At 43.4% G+C, this 19785-nt stretch overlaps 1 protein-coding gene across 2 annotated transcripts in view; it reads right to left on the reverse strand.

The window, feature by feature from the left end:
* Positions 1-10775, reverse strand: part of grik2 (glutamate receptor, ionotropic, kainate 2) — a 165618-nt gene extending 154843 nt beyond the window's left edge. For both annotated transcript variants that reach the window (XM_031575743.2, XM_031575744.2), the window contains exons 1-2: positions 10365-10775; positions 6924-7296 (exon numbers count right to left, since the gene is read on the reverse strand). In XM_031575743.2, the coding sequence (XP_031431603.1) occupies positions 6924-7038 (115 nt within the window). In that variant the 5' untranslated portion in view covers positions 7039-7296; positions 10365-10775. The remainder of the gene's footprint in view (positions 1-6923; positions 7297-10364) is intronic.
* Between the last annotated feature and the right edge of the window lie 9010 nt (positions 10776-19785).

Consider the following 19785-nt stretch of genomic DNA (forward strand, 5'->3'; position numbering starts at 1 on the left):
AGCTGACTATAGCTAATTAACTGAAGAATATCTGCTTAAGGCAAGGAACTTCTGGACTGCACAGTGAACTAGCAGCAGGCTAGGTTATCAATCCTCTGCGCTAAAAGGGCTAAATTTAGATAAATACCGTGGACATTAAATACACACAGACACACTCACTCTTTAAGTGTATGGCTCTACAGCCAGAACTTACTAACACAGAAGCTTCCTGTAGGTGTCACATTTGCATAACAGTCCAAAAAACGCTACATCTCTCGTGTTTGCTCTTCTTTTCTCGCTTTCCTTTGTCTCTCCCCTCTTTCTTTTCTTCTCCCACAACTTTTACTTTAATACTTGAACTACATTTTGCTGCTAAAAAAACCCATCATTTTAATGAAGTAGTATTATTCATGCAAGACTAGCAAGTATTTTTACATTGCTCCAAGGTTCAGGCCCTGGGCTCTGTAAATTGCCTAGAGACAATTTTATTGTTTTGGCGCAATATAAATAAAATGGAATTGATTTGAATTGGATTGCTGTATTGGTACTTTCACTTAAGTAAGGGACCTGAATACTTGTTCCACCACTGCACACACACTCCTTTCTCTCTCTCTCTCTCTCTCTCTCTCTCTCTCTCTCTCTCTCTCTCTCTCTCTCCAGCTGAATGGAGCCACTGCTGTTTGATGTTTGGATGCATTTGGTGATGAGACGCCTCTTTCAGGGAACAGACACACACATACACACACACACACACACACACACACACACACACACTCACTCACGCACAAACTCACACACACAAACTCACACTTGCACCTACACACACACACACACACACACACACACACACACACACACACACACACACACACACAAATGCCTAAAGTGACCTGGAAGAACATGCACCATCCTCTTAGTGTTAGCAAAATAGGCTCTCCCTCCTCCCAAAGGAGTTCCCTGTTGAGGCTCTCTGCCTTTCGAAGACCTCGCTCAGCAAACACACAGAAGTCACCACCAATCCGCCTCACTTTAAGCCATTTTCTGATTCAGAGCACAATGTGTTCATCCGAATAACATGAGAAACTACACACACAGATTCAGGCATAAACACAAACACACTCTCAGATATTCACACACACATACAAAGATACATACACACAAATGCATACACACAAGCCCCCTCAGATATTCACACACACGCCCCCTCAGAGATTCACACACACATACAAAGATACATAGATACATAGATACATTCAAACACACACACACACACACACACACACAGACACACACACACACTGACGTATGCAAGGACACAGATGTGGTGGCTGGCACTCAGCTCTGGCTCCTTCCCAACCAGAGGGCAGAGATGTCATAAGGTCACCGCAATGCAACATATAAACAGTCAGCACCGCACTCTAGACAGAGATATACACACATACAATGTCAGATGTACACACACACACACACACACACTGCCATGTGATATATCAGTCAGCACCACACACAGGATGGACAGCGGTCAGAGAGGGACAGAGAGAAAGGAGCTGACAGTGACCTGTGACTTCCTCTGTCATTCTCTTTATACTCTGTGTGTGTGTGTTTGTGTGTGTGTGTTTGTGTGTGTGTGTGTGTGTGTGTTTGTGTGTGTGTGTGTTTGTGTGTGTGTGTGTGTGTGTGTGTGTGTGTGTGTGTGTGTGTGTGTGTGTGTGTGTGTGTGTGTGTGTGTGTGTGTGTCCAGAGAGCAGAAATTATATCTCTTCTATGGTGTGGGGTAAAACATGCGGCAAGACTGAAAGCTTATGGAAAGCTCCATAAGCAACATGTATACATGCGTAGTGGGTCGCACAAACATTTGCCATTGGGAAGCTCACTCCAATCTCACGAAGGCCGTGACAAAACAAGGCCCACTGATGTACACAGAATATGTGAAACATTAGCTTGTTAAATAAAGATTGTTCTGCTTTTCACACCTAGTTGTCTCTGCCTCTCTGATCCTCTTAGCTATGTATTGTCTGTAAATAGCTTTCTCTGAACATAAATCCTCTTATTGACATGTCATGTATAAAGAGGGGGAGTATTGTGCATTGTTCTGTGTGTCAGCGGACGCCTCACAGAAAAGCTTGTCACCCCCCCCCCCCCCCAACCCTCTTATTCAGATAGCACCTGACACTGGGCCGGATGTGACCCAGAACTGTCCCACAAGAAACTACTCTCTGGATCATCGTGTTGCAAAATGGGAAATGTAGTTTAATTTGCACGACCCATTTGCAGAGAGAACACAAACAACGAGGAGGCTCAGCACACACTCCACCCCCCGAGGCTATTCCTCAACGCTCTGCTCCATATGTTCTCCTCGCTGTGGGATTTGTTTTATTTTTATCTCTGTGAAGTGTGTGCATTGTGCTGCACAGGTTGGGAATGAGACTGCAGAGAACACACACACACACACATGCTGTCGCTGTACTGTGATCTTGTGTCGTGTGATCTGATAGATTGATAGCAGGACCTGTTGGAAGCACTGAGCAGAAAGCCAGGCATTTGTTTGTGGTGAAGTTCCAGGTCTTCATTTATTTAGTTGTGAAGGACTTGATCCCAGCGAATGAAGCGAGCGAATGCCATCTAAGGGACAGTGTTGGAGACGGTTGTTGGAGTTTTACCCCTTTGTTACACTGAAAGCCATTCACTGGCTTTAAAAAGACTGTTAGGCTATTCCCACTGGTTGTCAGTCTCTGTGCAGAGCTAAAGCCACAGCTTTGACATTCTAGCCATGCATTTGTCAGAATGTCACAGTCCTGCCTCGACAGAGTCCAGTCCAGCTGCTCATGAAGCTCATGTTACAAGTCACAAGGTCCCCATAAACAAACCATAAAATCCACTTATAATCGGCCTCCAATAAACAGTAATATGCCACACTAATCCCCCAGGATTTACTAAATAGGATTCAGTCTCTTCAGGCTGCAGAAGCTCCAAAGTCCGGCACTTTCTGCCTGACGGAGTACAGTGGTGAGGAAAAAAGCACTGACAGATATAACTTTATATCTTTAGGGAATTGAAAACAATCAACCATATCGCCAATACCACAGCCAGCCTGTCTCGGTTGGTGAACACCGTTATCTAAGTACCAGCGAGCACAGGAGCCAGCTGTGTGTGTGTGTGTGTGTGTGTGTGTGTGTGTGTGTTTGTGTGTGTGTGTGTGTGTGTGTGTGTGTGTGTGTCTGTGTGTGTGTGTGTGTGTGTGTGTGTGTATGTGTGTGTGTTTGTGTGTGTATGTGTATGTGTGTGTGTGTCTGTGCGTGTCCGTGTTTGTGTGTGTGTGTGTGTGTGAGTGTGTGTGTGTGTGTGTGTGTGTGTGTGTTTGTGTGTGTGTGTGTTTGTGTGTGTGTGTGTGTGTGTGTGTGTGTGTGTGTGTGTGCGTCCGTGCGTGTGTGTGTGTGGGGAGGGGATGTCTGCTAGCCAGCTGTTGTCACATCCAGCTGGTCCTGCACCCAAGGAAACATAATGTGATGACACCCACAAAAGCACACGGCAGCTTCATCCCCTCAGCCAGGCCTAGAAAAGAAAAGCAGGGGGAGGGGGTGGGGGGCGGTCTGCTATTCCCCCGGCGGAGGAGGCAGCAGGTTATGGACACCACTTATCCATCTACTCGGAATAGTAAAGGCTGAGTACTCGCCAGGGAGAGTCACGCTTACCCAGCGCCACAAGGGAGCCCACAGACACTGGGCCAGCTGATAGTCAGGCTCAATGCTTTTACCATGACACACTGACAGCCACAATATGGGTCACTCCCACCTCCCTTGGTGAATATGGACACACACAATCTGCAGCCGCACACACACACACTCACACTCACACTCACACTCACACACACTCACACTCACACACACACAAGTGAACATGCACAGATGTGCACAGCCATAATCATGGACATACACACTCATGCACATACTTTCTTTCTTTCAAACTCACCCAACCATCCACACTAAACAGAGGACACACACACACTGGACATAAAATAAACATACATGCGCTCACTCTGTCACACCCACACACTTACACAAAAACGTCGCTGATTCAGTGGCAGTGATGATATGATTGAGAGGAAGAGGCCCATCAGCAATCAGCCCAATATAGTAATACCCAGAGCAAAGATAGATCTATGTGCATAGATGGTTACTAAAATAAACACGCAGACACAAAACATCACCACAGGATGTGCCAAGGTGTCTCCTGGGATTAAGTCCCTGAGAGGGGTGAAGGCCTTCTGACCTGGGGGCAGGAGTTCACCACCAGGGCAGAAGCACTGAAACCCCAGAGGGAGCTGGAGACTGTCTGCAACTTGCCTCGTGCTTCTGGATGTCCATGAGTTCCACAAGTACAGTCCATCATTTGGACTGTCTAATCCTATAAATTTGCTTTAAGACATCAACTGTGTACTTTTGTCAAAAAAATAAAAGTGGATATCTCATCAACTTGTGTCTTTGCTACATATGTATCTACTTTTGCCCTATAAGAGAGAGAGTGTGTGTGTGTGGTGTGTGTGTGTGTGTGTGAGAGAGAGAGAGAGAGAGAGAGAGAATTGCATATGCATATCATTCATTCTAAGAAACCAGTGAAGTGAATCTACCCAAAAGATTTATTTTAGGCCTGGTCTACTTGCTGCCCTGGGCAACCTTGCACCATCACAGTAAGAATATAGCATCCAGCCTATTCTTATTGCCCTGAAAGTGTCATCATTACCCCAGATATAGTCTCAGATACACTATCTTTACTTGTCCAATTTGGGTATTATCTTTTTTCTATAGTAGCATATTATAGCAGCTAGAATGTCAAAGTATCACCCTTACAGAAATAGCAAGGCATTAGGGCCTCTTGAAGTAGGCTGAGATTTCAGCAGTGGTAGCGACATGACAAAATGACACTCTGTGACATATATCTGTACAGTATAAATTGTCACTATAAATGTACGTTCTCCCCTGCATTGTTAGGTGTGAGTTGTATGTAATTGTAAAGTGCTGCTGCTTCGTGATTTCCATGTCAAACCTCAGTGCAATTGAAAAGAACATAGTAGGCGTGAAAACACAACGCGAAAGAAAGGGCAAGGAGGACCTTTCTTTTCCACGGAATCAACCCTGCTTGAAAACACTACAGGTAACACTAGCCCACCGTTTACAGTACAATGAGCTGCAAGCCTCTTCCCTCTGGAAATTTGCGCTGTAGGTGATGTTTCACTCCCTTGTCGCAGCGATTTGAATGGATGTACAGACTTCGTTTACTCCATCTAAATTGTATTACCTTGACTACATTACGCACTTTGGCACTGAGCGTGTGTAGCGAGTGATGTTTCCGCGTAGAGTCTCCCACTGTGTAAATGACTGCAATAAGGAGAGACGCATTATTTTGGTTGACAGTACATGACGGGATGACAGCTAAACAATGGCTGAAAATGTAGTTTCCAACGCCAGTCGCTTTATACTGAGAGATTCAGCTCAGTTGCATCCCCACAAAAATACCAAACGCAACTGCAAACTGCAACGTGATATCCTTGCTACCCTTCGTGCTGCCCTGCTGTAGGAAAAGAGAGTGTAAAAGACCAAGCAACAAACCCCGCTTCTTGCCATAGTGGCAGAAGCCATGCAGATGGGGCCTGCGTTTTAAACAGAGGCCATTGTCGAAACGGAGCAGGAGTGCAAACCACTCGGCGAGAATAGAATGGCTTCCCGCACCACAACATGAAATGAGTTTACAGCGCGCGAGTTTGAGTCCGAGTGGCATGGGGACAATGGCCAGAGGCTTATGACGCTTACAAAAAAACAGCACTGCGGTCAAAACAACATCCAAGCGGACGGAGTTTCAGGCGGAAACTGCTGAATGATCAGCATTTATGAGCATCCCATGAGATGATTGACAGCGCCGTGCCATAGCTAAATACCCCTAAGAGCCTCTGGAGTTTAGAGTGTCGCGGAAGTTTAGACACCAGCACTGCACGCAGGACCACGTACGGCTTAACTTCCCGGCAGCGCATCTCTTTTTCTTTTTAAGAGAATATGGGTGCGCTGAAATAGAACAAAGCATTCCTTGAAATGGTTGCTATTAGCAACGTGCAATGTGCCAGCGCCGGGAAGCAAGTACTGAAAGAGTTTAAGTATCCGTTATCTTTCTGGCTAAACGAGCGATTAAAGCTCCATGCTACCGCTATACACAGCTCCACTCACACTCCCCGTGGCCCCGGGAAAAAAGCTCTGAAACCGAGCTGCTGGCAGAGATCGCGTTTTCTTTGATTCACTGTGAAACATGTATCTCTCTCTCTCTCTCTCTCTCTCTCTCTCTCTCTCGCTCTCTCTCTCTCCTTCCCTCCCTCTCTGACAGAAAGGAGTGTGAGATTTAACAGACTCCTATCTCTCTCTCTCTATCTCTCTCTCACACACACACACACATATATATACACGCACACACACACACACTTCTTTATCTAACCTGTGTGTTTGATATTCAACTTTTTGTATAGACAGGAGAGCGTTAAAAGATAAGACTAGGCCTACTATCAAAAATATCAAATCATAAATTGGTACATTGGTACATTTTTCAACTGAAGCCAAGTCTAATAAAGTTTCTCAAAGTTTGCCTTCTCATACATTCTTGAGAGAAACAGCATCCTTCATCGGCAAAGGGAAATGTGTAAGATAGGCTACAAAACAGAAGAGTATGGGGATAGCGCATCAAAATAAAAGAAGCCTGGAACTCTGCGTTGGTAAAAAGAAAAGAAAAGAAACAACTTTCGGGCATACTAATCGGTAGCAGCAACACGTTTCGGAAGAAGTGAGAACAAAACTACCAAGGTGTCGTGAATTAGGTCACTGACTTTCAGAGAAGTTGAAGTTGATTAGTATTTAAACATTTCAATGACCGGCAACGCAGACTATTGATATGAAATTGTGTCTTACCAAATCTTAAAACATGTGGCATTCCGCGTGAATATCCCACACATAATAATAGCAGCAGTAGAAGCCTGACGGTGCACCTGAATCTCGCATTAGTTAGTGGGGAGGTAATCTTCATGATGTCTGTAATGCTCACAAATGTTATTCCCTGGATCTTTATATTCCTCCGAAATTCTTCTTTTTTGACGTAAAGCAGGGTGACGGCCCTCGCACAGGATCACGGCATGGTCAGACGGAGAGAGGGCATTCACTCCACGGATCCATTAGCAAGCTCCGCGTGTCCGTCTTACTGCGCCAAGAAACAACCTTCCGACTCAGCGAGCGGGGCATCCATGTTAGGCTCAGAAAATCCGAGAGAAATCCATTTGCGGGCGGTCTGAAAGAAAGAGAAAGAGAGGGCAGGGAAGATTGAGTATCCAAAACAGGTATCGTTTCGGGGACAGTCTGATCGCACAAGGGCGCAAAACATTCAGTCCGGCTTGGCTGTCTATGCTAGCTTTCTACTGCACTGCTACAGCGCTTCTGACGTCGAGCCAAGATTAGTGTGAGAGCGGGAGACAGAGCGGCAGCGAGCAAATATCGGGCATACCGCGCTGGTGCTGCTGACCACAAGATGCCTCAGTTCCATATCTGACACCGAAACACACATCTTTTCCGACGTGTCGCTGGCTGCCACCAGACCCCCCTTTAATCTCGGAATTTCTACTGAAAACCAACAGCTGTTGCGGCTCCAGGGGTGGTGGCGTGGCGAGCCGTAAAATCAATCTATGAATTTTAGAAGATTGGCCGTGGGAGTCAGGACATCTTAGCCGCCTTGTATTGTAGTTGGCATGTATGCCAATAATGTCCTCGAGGGTCCGGTGTGCAGGGCACCGCGTTTGAAGCAACTCTTGCCGGGCCATTGGGAATCACATATCCCGACTCACGGCCGCGTGCTGGGGACATTCCTTTAATTATTAAGTCATACAGTTTAATATGTCCTGTCAGCCTGTTTAAAAAGATTAAATAATGCTTGATCGTCATGAAAATGATTTTTAAAACACGCGAAATAGACTATATCCGTTTGTATAGTCAATGCGTATATTTACCATGCTTAACCCACTGCAGCTATACATTTTTACACATCGAATGAAATTTCCAATAGTCATGCAAATGCGAACTACAGCTCAAGCTCATATTTATCAAACTGGTAATATTTAGCCTTTCAGGTTATGTTGTACGAATCGAATTTGCTTAAACATTTAAACGGGTATATGTTGATAGTGTTTTAATTATGTATTCTGAACTTTCGCAGTACTGAACTCATTCCTTAATATGCTGTTTATAACCTCCACTTAATTTGTTGAAATACGGGAGGGATTCCTCTCTTGAGAAACTGACACAAACACTAAGTCAGGTTTACAATCGGAAGCTATCTGTTTATTAAGGGTCCAGTAAAGAGAGAGGGGAAAGCCTACGCGTCGTTCTACTGACATGTAATTTATGAACCGATGTTTTTTTTCCCTGAAGATTATTGCCAAGAGGCTGTTCGAAGTCTGCAACAGCTAGTATCTCTGAAATATAGAGGTAAAGATGCAGTCATGAATATTATACATGCATATTTACTTCATTGTAACAGAAAGACAAATCAGAGTCCACTTGTGGCCTGTGTGACTGATACACAAAACAATGGGTGGAGAGCACATTTCAGCACCACGGCCAGCGCATGGTGACCTCACAAGTGAGAGAGCCGCGCCATGAGAAACAGGCACTGGCTGGTAGTATTTTTCCATTCATTGGAGTGTGCTGTTTCATAATGTGTTAAATCCAAACTCTAAAAATATATCTATGATCTATGCGCCCATAGTCTTCATCTTGCCGATAAGTATTGGTAGGCTATATTTGAGAGCACGATAAACACATTTGATGTCAATTCTAAGTCGAGAAAGTCAATCCAATGAACATGATTGAGAGTAAAAACAAACATAATCGATATATCACATAGCGTCTTTCCTCAGCCTGTCACTGACTGATCCTCTGGTGCGATGGTCTTTATTCAGCGAGAAAAATGAAATGCGCTATTGCAGTAATCGGTCCTGTGGGTCTGTTCAAATTAGATTCCCAGTATTAAAACTGTAATTGTGGCAGGCTTTGTCATATTAGGTTAGTCTTTTTATCGGTGTGGGCCATCTCGCCTCCTCTGACAAACGAATGTACATTGGTATATTAACTATCCAAGAGGCAGACAGGGGGGGGGGGGGGGGGGGGGGGGGGCGTAATGTTGATTCAACTAGGACTGAATTACTTTAGAACTACAGTCTGTTAAGTACTCTCGACATTCAAAGATGCATAGGCTCGTTGCTGTATTTCGGCGAAAAGTTCTGTCTTCATGCACGTATTTTTTAATTCAAGGCGGTCCAGGTTCGTCGTTATGTCACAGAGTGAATAGCTATTGCCGATACGAGGATATGGTAATAGGAGTGTGATATTACGGTTACCTTTCCCTGAACTACTCTCTTCCTATTGATTTCTATCACCGGGCATTTTAGTCAGTAACAGAGCGGAACATACAATGAACAAACTTTTTAAAAACTCAATTAAAATCACTTGGCATACGCTTCGGATGCCCCCTCTAGTTCAGAAAGAGTATGTGGCTAAATGAGCGGAGACGGCTGAGTGGGTTGTCATGGTTCCTCGTAGTTTAAAACCATAGGGGCAGAGTTTGGACTTACAGTCGCCTAAAACAATATCGGCCCTTTGAAAGATGAGTTTGATTTCCGTTGTTGATGAAGGACTTTTGATAATGGCCGTCGTGGGCACCCCTACTCAGCTACATCATACGATCGTAAACTTGACAAAGAGTCGTGAGTGCGCCCTTGTAGCCTATGCTTACCATTTTGGCAATTTGCGTACACGAACGGGTGGACTTTTCTCGTCGTCCAAATAGGCACTGTCTATGGGTCATTCACAAAGCAGGTCACGTAAACTCCCCCCGGATACAATATGTTATGATATACATCTAAGGACACAACAATATCTTTTTAACGCCACATCCCCACAAATGTAATATTCTGTGTATGCAGAGAACGTCGGCAAGGATAGGTAAGCTATTTCATTCACTCTGCTGGGTGCAGGCACGTCTCAGCTCAACGTGATGTTGCCTGTTAACTAACAAGTTGTAATCTAAGACATTTCCTTTGTCCCTTCATATTTACCTGTGCAGAGGACGTCCAAATATAATTGGAAGCCAATTGAATATATAATAGTAATATTTTTTACCAATACACGATGTGCAGTGATCCTCCCCCTACTTCAAAGTACTCTACAGCGCACGAAGGTGCTACCCATACTTCTGCCCATAAAACGGGGAGGAATAAACCCAAACTGGCGTGGCACAACAACACAGTAAAATAATTTAATAACAAACTGTCAAGAGAAGCTCTCCATGAACATAAATGCCCTTACCTTCGACAAGCAAAGGCAGAATAAGATGGTAAGTGTCACGACAGGCGTAGAAAGTAGTTCATTTGTTCCGATAGCGCAGCCGATTCGGTTCCCTCAGACTCGCGTCTCCGAGCGCTCTGGACGCGGTGAAGACACGCCTCCTGTTGGACAAAAAAACGTACTGCTTAAAGCAACAGGGGACATAGAGACCAGAGATCTCTGGAGCGCACAGTTAAAGGTGGACTGTTGTCACACACGAGTTCTCCTTCGTGAAGAAAATGCATTAATTGATCTTTTCCAGTGAGACAGTTTGCAGTTAAATCAAGCGATTGTTCTGAATTACAGTAACAAATGGAATTTGTAGAAAAGTGGTTATTTAACGAGGGTGAGGTAACATCAGTTTTAGGAGACAACAGAGGAAAGCGCATCAGTCGGGTTTAAAATCCAAGGTAATTGTTAGACACGATTCCTCGTAAATGATTGGCCAAGAAATGCAAATAAAACTTCATTATAAATTATTATGTCACAGAAAAATGTTTTTATTTAATTTTTTATTATTACATTTGTATGTATCATCGTTTTTGCAGCTAATGTTGGAGACAGCACTGCGCTGTAGCCGGGTGACACAGGCCAAGGGGGGCACACATCTTATGCGATTTAGGAAAATGAAAAGAATCTTTGATTCGACCCCCACATCTCGTCGCTGCATGAAGAGTGGAATTGTGAGGGGCTGAAGAAGTGAAAGCAGGCACTGTAGTCCTTAAACCAGCCTCAAAAGGAGCAGTGCTTCATCTCTCTCTCTCTCTCTCTCTCTCTCTCTCTCTCTCTCTCTCTCCTCTCTCTCCTCTCTTTAATTACAGCCAGTCTTCCATGTCGGAGAGGAAATTAATTATTCACCTAATCTGCCTGAAGAAGTATGGCACACAACCTGCAAAACACACACACACATGCAGCACAACACACAGACAGAGACAAAAACAAACACGGAGGCCCTAAAATGTGCACTCCAAGCTCTTTCAATGATACACAACAAGCGAAATGCCTGAAAACAAGATGGATTACTTCCAAGAAAAGGAGTACAATAATACTGGTTAAAAAAAGAGTGCCACTCACAAAGCTGGTATGTTTGCCTAAAAAATGTACTATAGACACCCTGAATATAACCATGCCAAGGCATACCTATGCTTTATGAATTCAGGAAGAGTTTACTCAGATATCTGAAATAGGTTGATGTTCCCCGTTAGTGAACTGAAGAAGGAGGGTTTTGCTGAGAGCAATTTGGAAAATAATGATGTGTGTCTTCTTGCTAACAGATACAAGTGACCAGTAGCGACGAGATGTCTTTCTCTGCTCCCCCTATCATAGTGTTCGTTCAGTCTTTCACTCACTGAATCATTTAATCAACTTACATACTCACTCACCCACTTATTCCCTCCCCCAGACATTCTGTTTTCACTACATTCGTTCCACAAGTGACCTCAGCAAACTCGCACCGAGTTACAACCGCAGCCATTGTTCTGCATTTCTGTCCAGCTAGTGTCCGTTACTGTAACAGAAGGACTGATACGTTGTCCGTGTCGTGTGTTGTCCTCAGTTCTAATATCTACCCCCACCCTCACTGTGCACCACCCACATCACTGGGATAACTCTCCTCTCCGTCTGCTCAGGAGATCATCCTACCCATTAAGACCACCAACCGCCAAACCATGCTATGAGGTGCCGCCCTTATTAAGGCCCTCTGCACTGCTTTTCATTGTCAGCTCCCTTAATGTGCTTCTTTCATTCAGAGGCTCCCCAGCACCAGAAAGCTCTAATGAGCTCAGTTGGCATCTCACATTGTCCCAAAAGAAGATGAGGGAGGCAGGCTTTAAGAGATCATCCTCCTCATCTCTCGCCTCGCCCCACTAGGATAGGTCTCACTTTAACGTTACCATGGAGACTAGGAATAAACTAGTAGTAAACCATGGAGCATATGTTACGTTCACGAAAGGGTGGTTGCAGATTAAGGTCTCGCATGAAAATGTAGATTTTCAGCAGTCGCCACCGCTGTCTTCTCCTCGTCGATTGAACGCTGCATTTTAATCAGAATGGATGCCTGTCAACAGCATGAGAAGAAGAGAAGCACAGTCACTTATCGCAGCCAATGGCAAGCTGTGAAGGGCAAGATTCTAGCCTGCATTTAGACACCTTGTTCTTTTATTGTGTTTAAGACTGTTTCACTCTTTGTTTTATTGCTGGCACAACTTACTTTAATAAAGAATAATCGCCATAACTATAGTGAATGCTAGTTTGGACGACCTCTAGTTGTTTCAGGTGTTTTTTTTTCTTTTTTGCTAATTGAAACTACATAGTAATCTACATATCACCAAATGAATATGTCACTGGATGTACAATGTCCTTTCACCTCACGCCTAATGATATTGTAGTGAAGAGTGTTTAATTAATAAAGGAATAAACTCTATTTGCCCTGTAAGCCGAACTTTGTCTAAAACCATCCCAGAGATAGGTCAATACACTAATACAATGAATCTGATCAAACTGGCAGCCTAAACAGCAGCCATTCAAACAATAATTCAGTTATTTCAATTCATCAGATGGCCACATAGGAAATGTATCATTCAACATCATATGATCTAATAATTACTTTACCAGATTAACCAAATGAACGACATTTCATTCATATGCCCATATGTTTTTCTTTCACATTAGCAGGAAATATAAATGTTCTGTGAATGTGTCTTACCAACTCCAGCTGACTTCTAACATGTTTCTAGGCCTGCTGGACTTTAAGTGGTTGTCCAGATAATGGGGAAGCAATGTTGCATACCTGAACAATTAACATGGTTTCCATATGACCTTTCCGTGAGAGCTCTTTACGTCTGGTAATATTTAAAGAGGACAGTGAGGCATGCTGACCTCCGGAAGAAGTGCTGATTCTCCGCTTCTCTTTCTAAGTGGTGTTGTTCTCAGCTGTGTATGCAGTACTTCACAGAGAGTAAATACTCTGGGCCATTTTCAGCTTTCCTCCTGTCTTTGTTATATAGTATACCCCATCTTTCTCTCTCTCCTCTCTCTCTCTCTCACTCTGTATTTAATCTGTCTCTCTCTGTCGCACTCTCTCTTTCACTCACTCACTCACTCACACACACACACACTCACACACACACAAACACACACACACACACACACACACACACACACACACACACACACACACACACACACACACACACACAAACACACACACACACACACACACACACACACACACATAATCATTGTAAAGTTTTAATGGTTGCTAATTGCATTTCGCTGTTTCACATCCTTTTAGATGAGCATAATCTTCTCTGCAGCTGCCTAAGTGGGCATATTTTTAAAATACCTCTGGGGAAAACAGCCGCAATGTGGACCAGATGAAAAATTCTTCAACTGAAAAAAAAGACTGATTTCTGTCTCACTGTTTCACCACTAGGTGAAAAAAAAGATCACATTCTTTTCCCTCTTTATACTGGTTGTTGTTGACACAACTCCCCGTGATGGGCTGGGCTCTTTGCTTAAAGATGGCCGTTAGAATATCCTTTGCTGGCCTATGGAGTCAGACAAGAGAAAGAGGGGAAAAGAGAGAGAAAGAGAAAGAGAGACAGAGAGACTCTTCTGTGATTTGACTGATGACAGATGTACTGGACATTCTCCCAGGTGATTAAAAAACAAGGGCACTCGGAGTTTGCAGACCTTCACCAAGGCCCAATGTCCTAATGTTATAGAAAGTGAAAAAAAAATCCTTTATGCAGATCCGCTCCAAAACTTCCTCGGCCCATGCTACACCTCTTCCACCAAGTCTTATGAAAAACGGCTAAGTTGTTTTTGCATAATCCTGCTGCCAGACAAACCGACGGCACTGAAAACATAACCTCCTCGGGTGATACAGAAAGCCACTGCAGCACCTGGTGACAGTCAGAGTCGGCCCCCCTCGCTCCTGTCCCTCCGCGTCTACGGCTCGCAGCATCGTCCGAGCGGCCCGGTCACAGCTCACGCAGCACTGAACTGCAAGCGGGCGGAAGTACGCGGCCATCAGTCCAGGCATGACCGCCGGGTGCAGCTGGTGCGCGTCCGAGCCGACCACTGGGACAAAACCGACTGAGGAAGAGGACGTTTGCAGTGTTAACACACACAGTAGATCAAAACTGACGGAGGAAGAGGACACTTGCGTTGTGAACACACAGTAGATATAAGACGTTTGCAGTGTGAACACACACAGTAGATAGAGGATGTTTGTGGTGTGAAAACACACAGTAGTAGTCTGTGTTAGGTACATGTGATTTTTCCTTTTGTATTTTTGTGTTTTTTCCAGGTACCAGTCTTTGGAGCAGTAAAACCAGCTGTGTGAATGAGCTACATGAAAATGTCTTTCCCCTCCTTTTTTCCCCAAACATCAGTGTTGGAGTGTCTCCCATTTTAAAAGGGAACAATGAGAGAAAAATGATAGTGTGCAGAAAGTGGAGGGAAAGAGAGTTGTGGGAGAGGAAATGAGAAGCACCTCCGTGGCACATCAGAAAATGTGCTGCAGTTTACTGCGGTGCCAGCACAGCAGCGTGAACTTATTATGGGATACAAAATTGATCCTGGAGTTTGTTGTTTCTGTTTGTTTGTTGTTCGTTGTTGTTGTTGTTTTTTTTTTCCTCCTTTAATCAGATGGCTGAATGAAAGGGTAAGATTTTCAGAGGCTTCGCTTTGATAAATGGAGTCTTTGTTGTGTGGGGAAGGTGCATGCTTCTGGCTGAGCATGGACACAAAAGCTCTAATTGGAGTGCTTACAGTGTCAAGATACAGGGAAGGTTCTGCTAGTGCACACAATAGAACCGGCTGGATGTAAATAGTGGAGAATTCAGACACAGAGAGGAGCAGTGGCATGAATGAAGTGATAACGTATTTTAGCGTGTGTGGAGAGGGCATTTTCTATGGGAGGAAATAAACTAGCCTAAATACTTCGCAAAATCCTCTGAGATTTACCTAGCTGAGCATTTTCTTGGAGGGATCTTCAGTAGCATCCGCATCAAAAGTGTCTTACACTAAATGGCACTCTGCTCTTGCTTCACACTGCACCATTTTAATGTTTTAACATACAATAATACTTAGGCACTCCCACAATGCACTTCTGCATCAGTAATGAGCCTAGCAGGATACAATACTGATCATATTCTATACTGTAATACATTATTTATTTTCTTTTACACGTCAGGAGAACAGAAGCCCAAACAAGAATGCAAATGCTAGCTGAGAGGCCCAGAAGCACACAACCTTATTGTGCAAGACAGCTTCGATAAATAAATGATGATCTGACCGTTGTTGTATCACATGTTTGCAGTACCTGTACTCCGAAGGAAAGAGAGAAAATGACTACTCCAGCACTAGCAATCAGAAAAACAAAATAAATGTTGTTCACTTCCTCTCAGCCTGAGTCTATCCACCTCTTCATAATTGAAAAAAAAGCTGTGCATACTTCACCACTGATTGGCAGTCTGAAAATGTAAAAGGATTGGGCCTTAATGACATGAAAAACAGGGCAGGGTTGCAGCCACTTCAGCAGAGATTCTGGCCATGTGTGGATCCACTCTGTGATGGCACAATGTCTGTACAAAACCAAGCAGCTAGACCATCATCTCATCTCATTTCAACCTATTTTTACCAGAATTATAACACTGAACTGAACACACTACAGGACACAATACTCGGGGTTCAGCCCTGTGCTGTGTAAAGCTCCTTGAGACAATTGTATTGTTTAGGCACTATATTATTAAAATTGAATTTAATGAATTGAATACTGACTGAATTGGTTGGTCATGTCAAAGATCACCTGATGTTTTTTTGATAATGTGCTCAAAACCTCTGCTGTGTCCTGGGATGTTATGCTATAGCGCAATCATAATTCAGAATAATACTTATGTAGACTGAACTAAGTCATGCAGAGTCTCTTCTGAGAAGACAGGGCACAGTGACCATCATGTTATGTTGCTAAGCCAATAGTAAATGACATTGTAGATATTAAAACGGTTTCATTTCTGGTTATTCTTGGACTCAACCGAAACACCTATATTTAAAAACAAATATGGTGCTGATAGATAGACGTTAAAGCACAGTGTTTTTGAATATGTACACTCGTTTGGGAAAAAGCCACAAGGAAATAGGTCTCTGAACATTTATGATTTGTCCGTGTAATTCCTTGCAGACTATTCTTAGCAGACAGTAGATTATTTCAAATGAATACACAAATAGAAACTAAAGCAGCTCTCTTTTTAAAAGGAATGTCAAGACTACCCACAGACACGTTCATTTTTAGATCTGTAAGACTGCAAGAAAAGCTTGACTGTCTTTGTTTTCCAGCAGAAGCCAGGCATATTATTGAGTGCATAATTTAAAATAACACAGAGGCGAATGTCTGATTCTTTGGTTTGGGGGGGGGGGGGGGGGGGGGGGATTAGGGAATACTCTCGTATTAGAGTCAAGAAAATCAAATGAATAAACACTTCAGCTCTTCAAGCGTTCGTTCAAATATGCGCCTCATGGATGAACCAGCCTTTCCTCCCTGTAGGACCAAACACTGAGAAATCAGAGACTGTGTGTGAGCACATAAGGTAAGCAGAGAGAGTGAGAGAGGATGTGTCTGTGTGTGTGTGTGTGTGTGTGTGTGTGTGTCTTCTGTCCTGTGTGTGTGTGTGTGTGTGTGTGTGTGTTTGTGTGTGTGTGTGTGTGTGTGTGTTTGTGTGTGTGTGTGTGTGTGTGTGTGTGTCTGTGTGTGTGTGTGTGTGTGTGTGTGTGTATGTGTGTGTGTCTGTCTGTGTGTGTGTGTCTGTGTGTCTGTGTGTGTGTGTGTGTGTGTGTGTGTGTGTGTGTGTGTGTGCGTGTGTGTGTGTGTGTGCGTGTGTGTGTGTGTGTGTCTTCTGTCCTGTGTGTGTCCATGTACAAATCTTGTGTGCGCGTGCATGTGTGTGTGTGTCTTCTGTCCTGTGTGTGTCCATGTACATACAGTATGTGAGTGTGTGTGTCTGTGTGTGTGCACGTGTACACAGGTTTTTGTTTGTGTATATGTGGTTGCGTATGCCTGTGCGTGTTCTGTCCTTCTCTGGTTACCAATTACTGCTGCTCACTCCAGTGGAGTCTTAAGCTGAGTAAGTGGTTGGGGCCTAATCACCTGCACCTGACGTCACCCAACCATGGATGGGCCTCTTTTGTGTTTCTGTTTTGTGTTTCTTTTCCTCTGTTGTTGACCATCTCGCTGTCTTCAACCGAGGCATGCATCACTTTGTAACAACTCCTCTTTACCTCTCTTCTGTCTGTCCTTTTCCTTTTCAGCCCCCCCCCCCCCCCCCCCTCACACACACACACCTCCATTGTGCTCTCCCAGTTATGTGAAATTAAAGGTTTCTTCACAGTCTATAATTAGTCGACCCTGACACTAATTAGCAATGCTCCGTGCAGTGCCACTTCATATTAGAGCAGATGGGGTATTTTCTTTGGCGCTTCAGAGTGGCGGCGTGGAGCTGGGAAATGCCACAGTGTTGCTAGATGAACCCGGAGACCGCCTTCATGACACGAAGCAGGAGGGGTGGAGGGTGGGAGAGGGAGGGAGGGAGCAAGGGACGACAACTCTGAAGAGTGAAGATTAGGAAGCTACAAAATATAAAATACCATTTTATAACAAATATAGGATATCATTTTATACCAAATATAGAATATCATTTTTGGCTTTTGACTTTTTACCACTTTTTTACTGATACTACTGCTACTATTACTACTACTACTGCTATGCTACTACTGATACTACAACTACTACTGCTACTGCTACTGCTACAGCTGCTATATATCATACTAATAATAGTGATAATGAAAAGACGTTTCAAAATTCCTACGACAGTGTATTTAAGCATTATGAAATATGTGGAAGTATGTGAAGTAGGAATTATATGGAATTTCCTCTTTTAAAAATCTCTTTTTTTCCTTTTTTTGTGGATATGGGGTGTATTTCTAGCACACACTATTGTCACGATATGGGGGCATCACACTTCTGCTGACTGCAGAAAGGTATCAAGCCACAGCACAGTGCACAGCCATCATCCATGAAGCAGCGATACAGGCTCTTTGTGCTCTTTACAGGGATTGCTCAAGCGTTTCCAGCCATCATCTGAGAGAGAACGCAGAAAGCGGCTGGGGTCAGAGGAGCGAGGGGTTCTCCAGTCTCAATGCCTTCATCAAAATGTGCTCTGCCACAGAACTTCATTATCACGAACAGGAAAAATGTGGCACAACCTTTTTCAAAATGTCATGAAATAACACCATAAAAAGCATCTTCATTAAGTTAAAGAGGTTGACAGATTTTACCTTTCACTTTCCTACTGGGTGTCTGGCGGTTGTGGAGTGGAGGGGTTTCAAGGCCACATCAAAGCTTCTACATTATTATTATTATTGTTGTTGTTATTGTTGTTGTTGTTGTTATTGTTGTTGTGTCATATATGTGCAAGCAAAGAAATGTGATAAAATGTAATAGAACAGTGGAACAAAATCTATAACCATCTTTCCAAATACAATACCATACTTGCCTTTATGTATTTAGTAGTGCTGTCAGTTTAACACGTTATTAACGGCGTTAACGCAAACTCATTTTAACGCCGTAATTTTTTTTATCGCGAGATTAACCCGATTTTTATTTTAGATTAACGTTCTTTTTGGCCTCGCAAACTGTGTAGTAGGCTAACGTTACGGTTTGAGTGAATGGTGAGCGCGATACGGCGAAATGGATGATAAATGGTGTGTTTACTCTGAATGGAAAGTTTACTTTTAAAAGTTGTGTTGTGCAAAAGAAGCGAGCTTCACTGTTGTCTGAAAATGTCAACAGGCAGCTGGCTGAAAGCAAAGAAGTAGTAGGCTTACCTTTTATTGGTAACCTAACTGTTACGGTTCATTGTTTTTCTGAAATAAGAGGCCTGACTGCTATGTTCCCAGCAAACTTGAAAAAAAGAAAATATTAAGCCATGGTTTAACTGCACTATAGGCTGAGTCCTTGTTTACCTGAAATGTGCACTTTATAATTTTATTTTGTACCGCCCTGTTTGGCAATGTTGGTTTTCAATAAAATAAAACATTTGCTTAAAGCAAGCCAATCCACTTTTCCATGTTGATAAGGGCATTCAAATAAAAATAAAATGATGGAAAAAATAAATAAACGAAGGGAAATCGCGATTCATTTTGAGTTAACTATGACATAAATGCGATTAATCGCGATTAAATATTTTAATCGTTTGACAGCACTAGTATTTAGATAAGAAAGTGCATAATGTACTATACATGCACGATACATTTATGAAAGAAAAAAAACCCATCTGTGATCAAGTAGGAACACAACAGCAGGAGCACAGACACAACAAAGAAGCTGCTCTTTGGTCGGAAA

Source organism: Clupea harengus, chromosome 11, assembly GCF_900700415.2.
Source record: "Clupea harengus chromosome 11, Ch_v2.0.2, whole genome shotgun sequence".
Taxonomy (NCBI): domain Eukaryota; kingdom Metazoa; phylum Chordata; class Actinopteri; order Clupeiformes; family Clupeidae; genus Clupea; species Clupea harengus.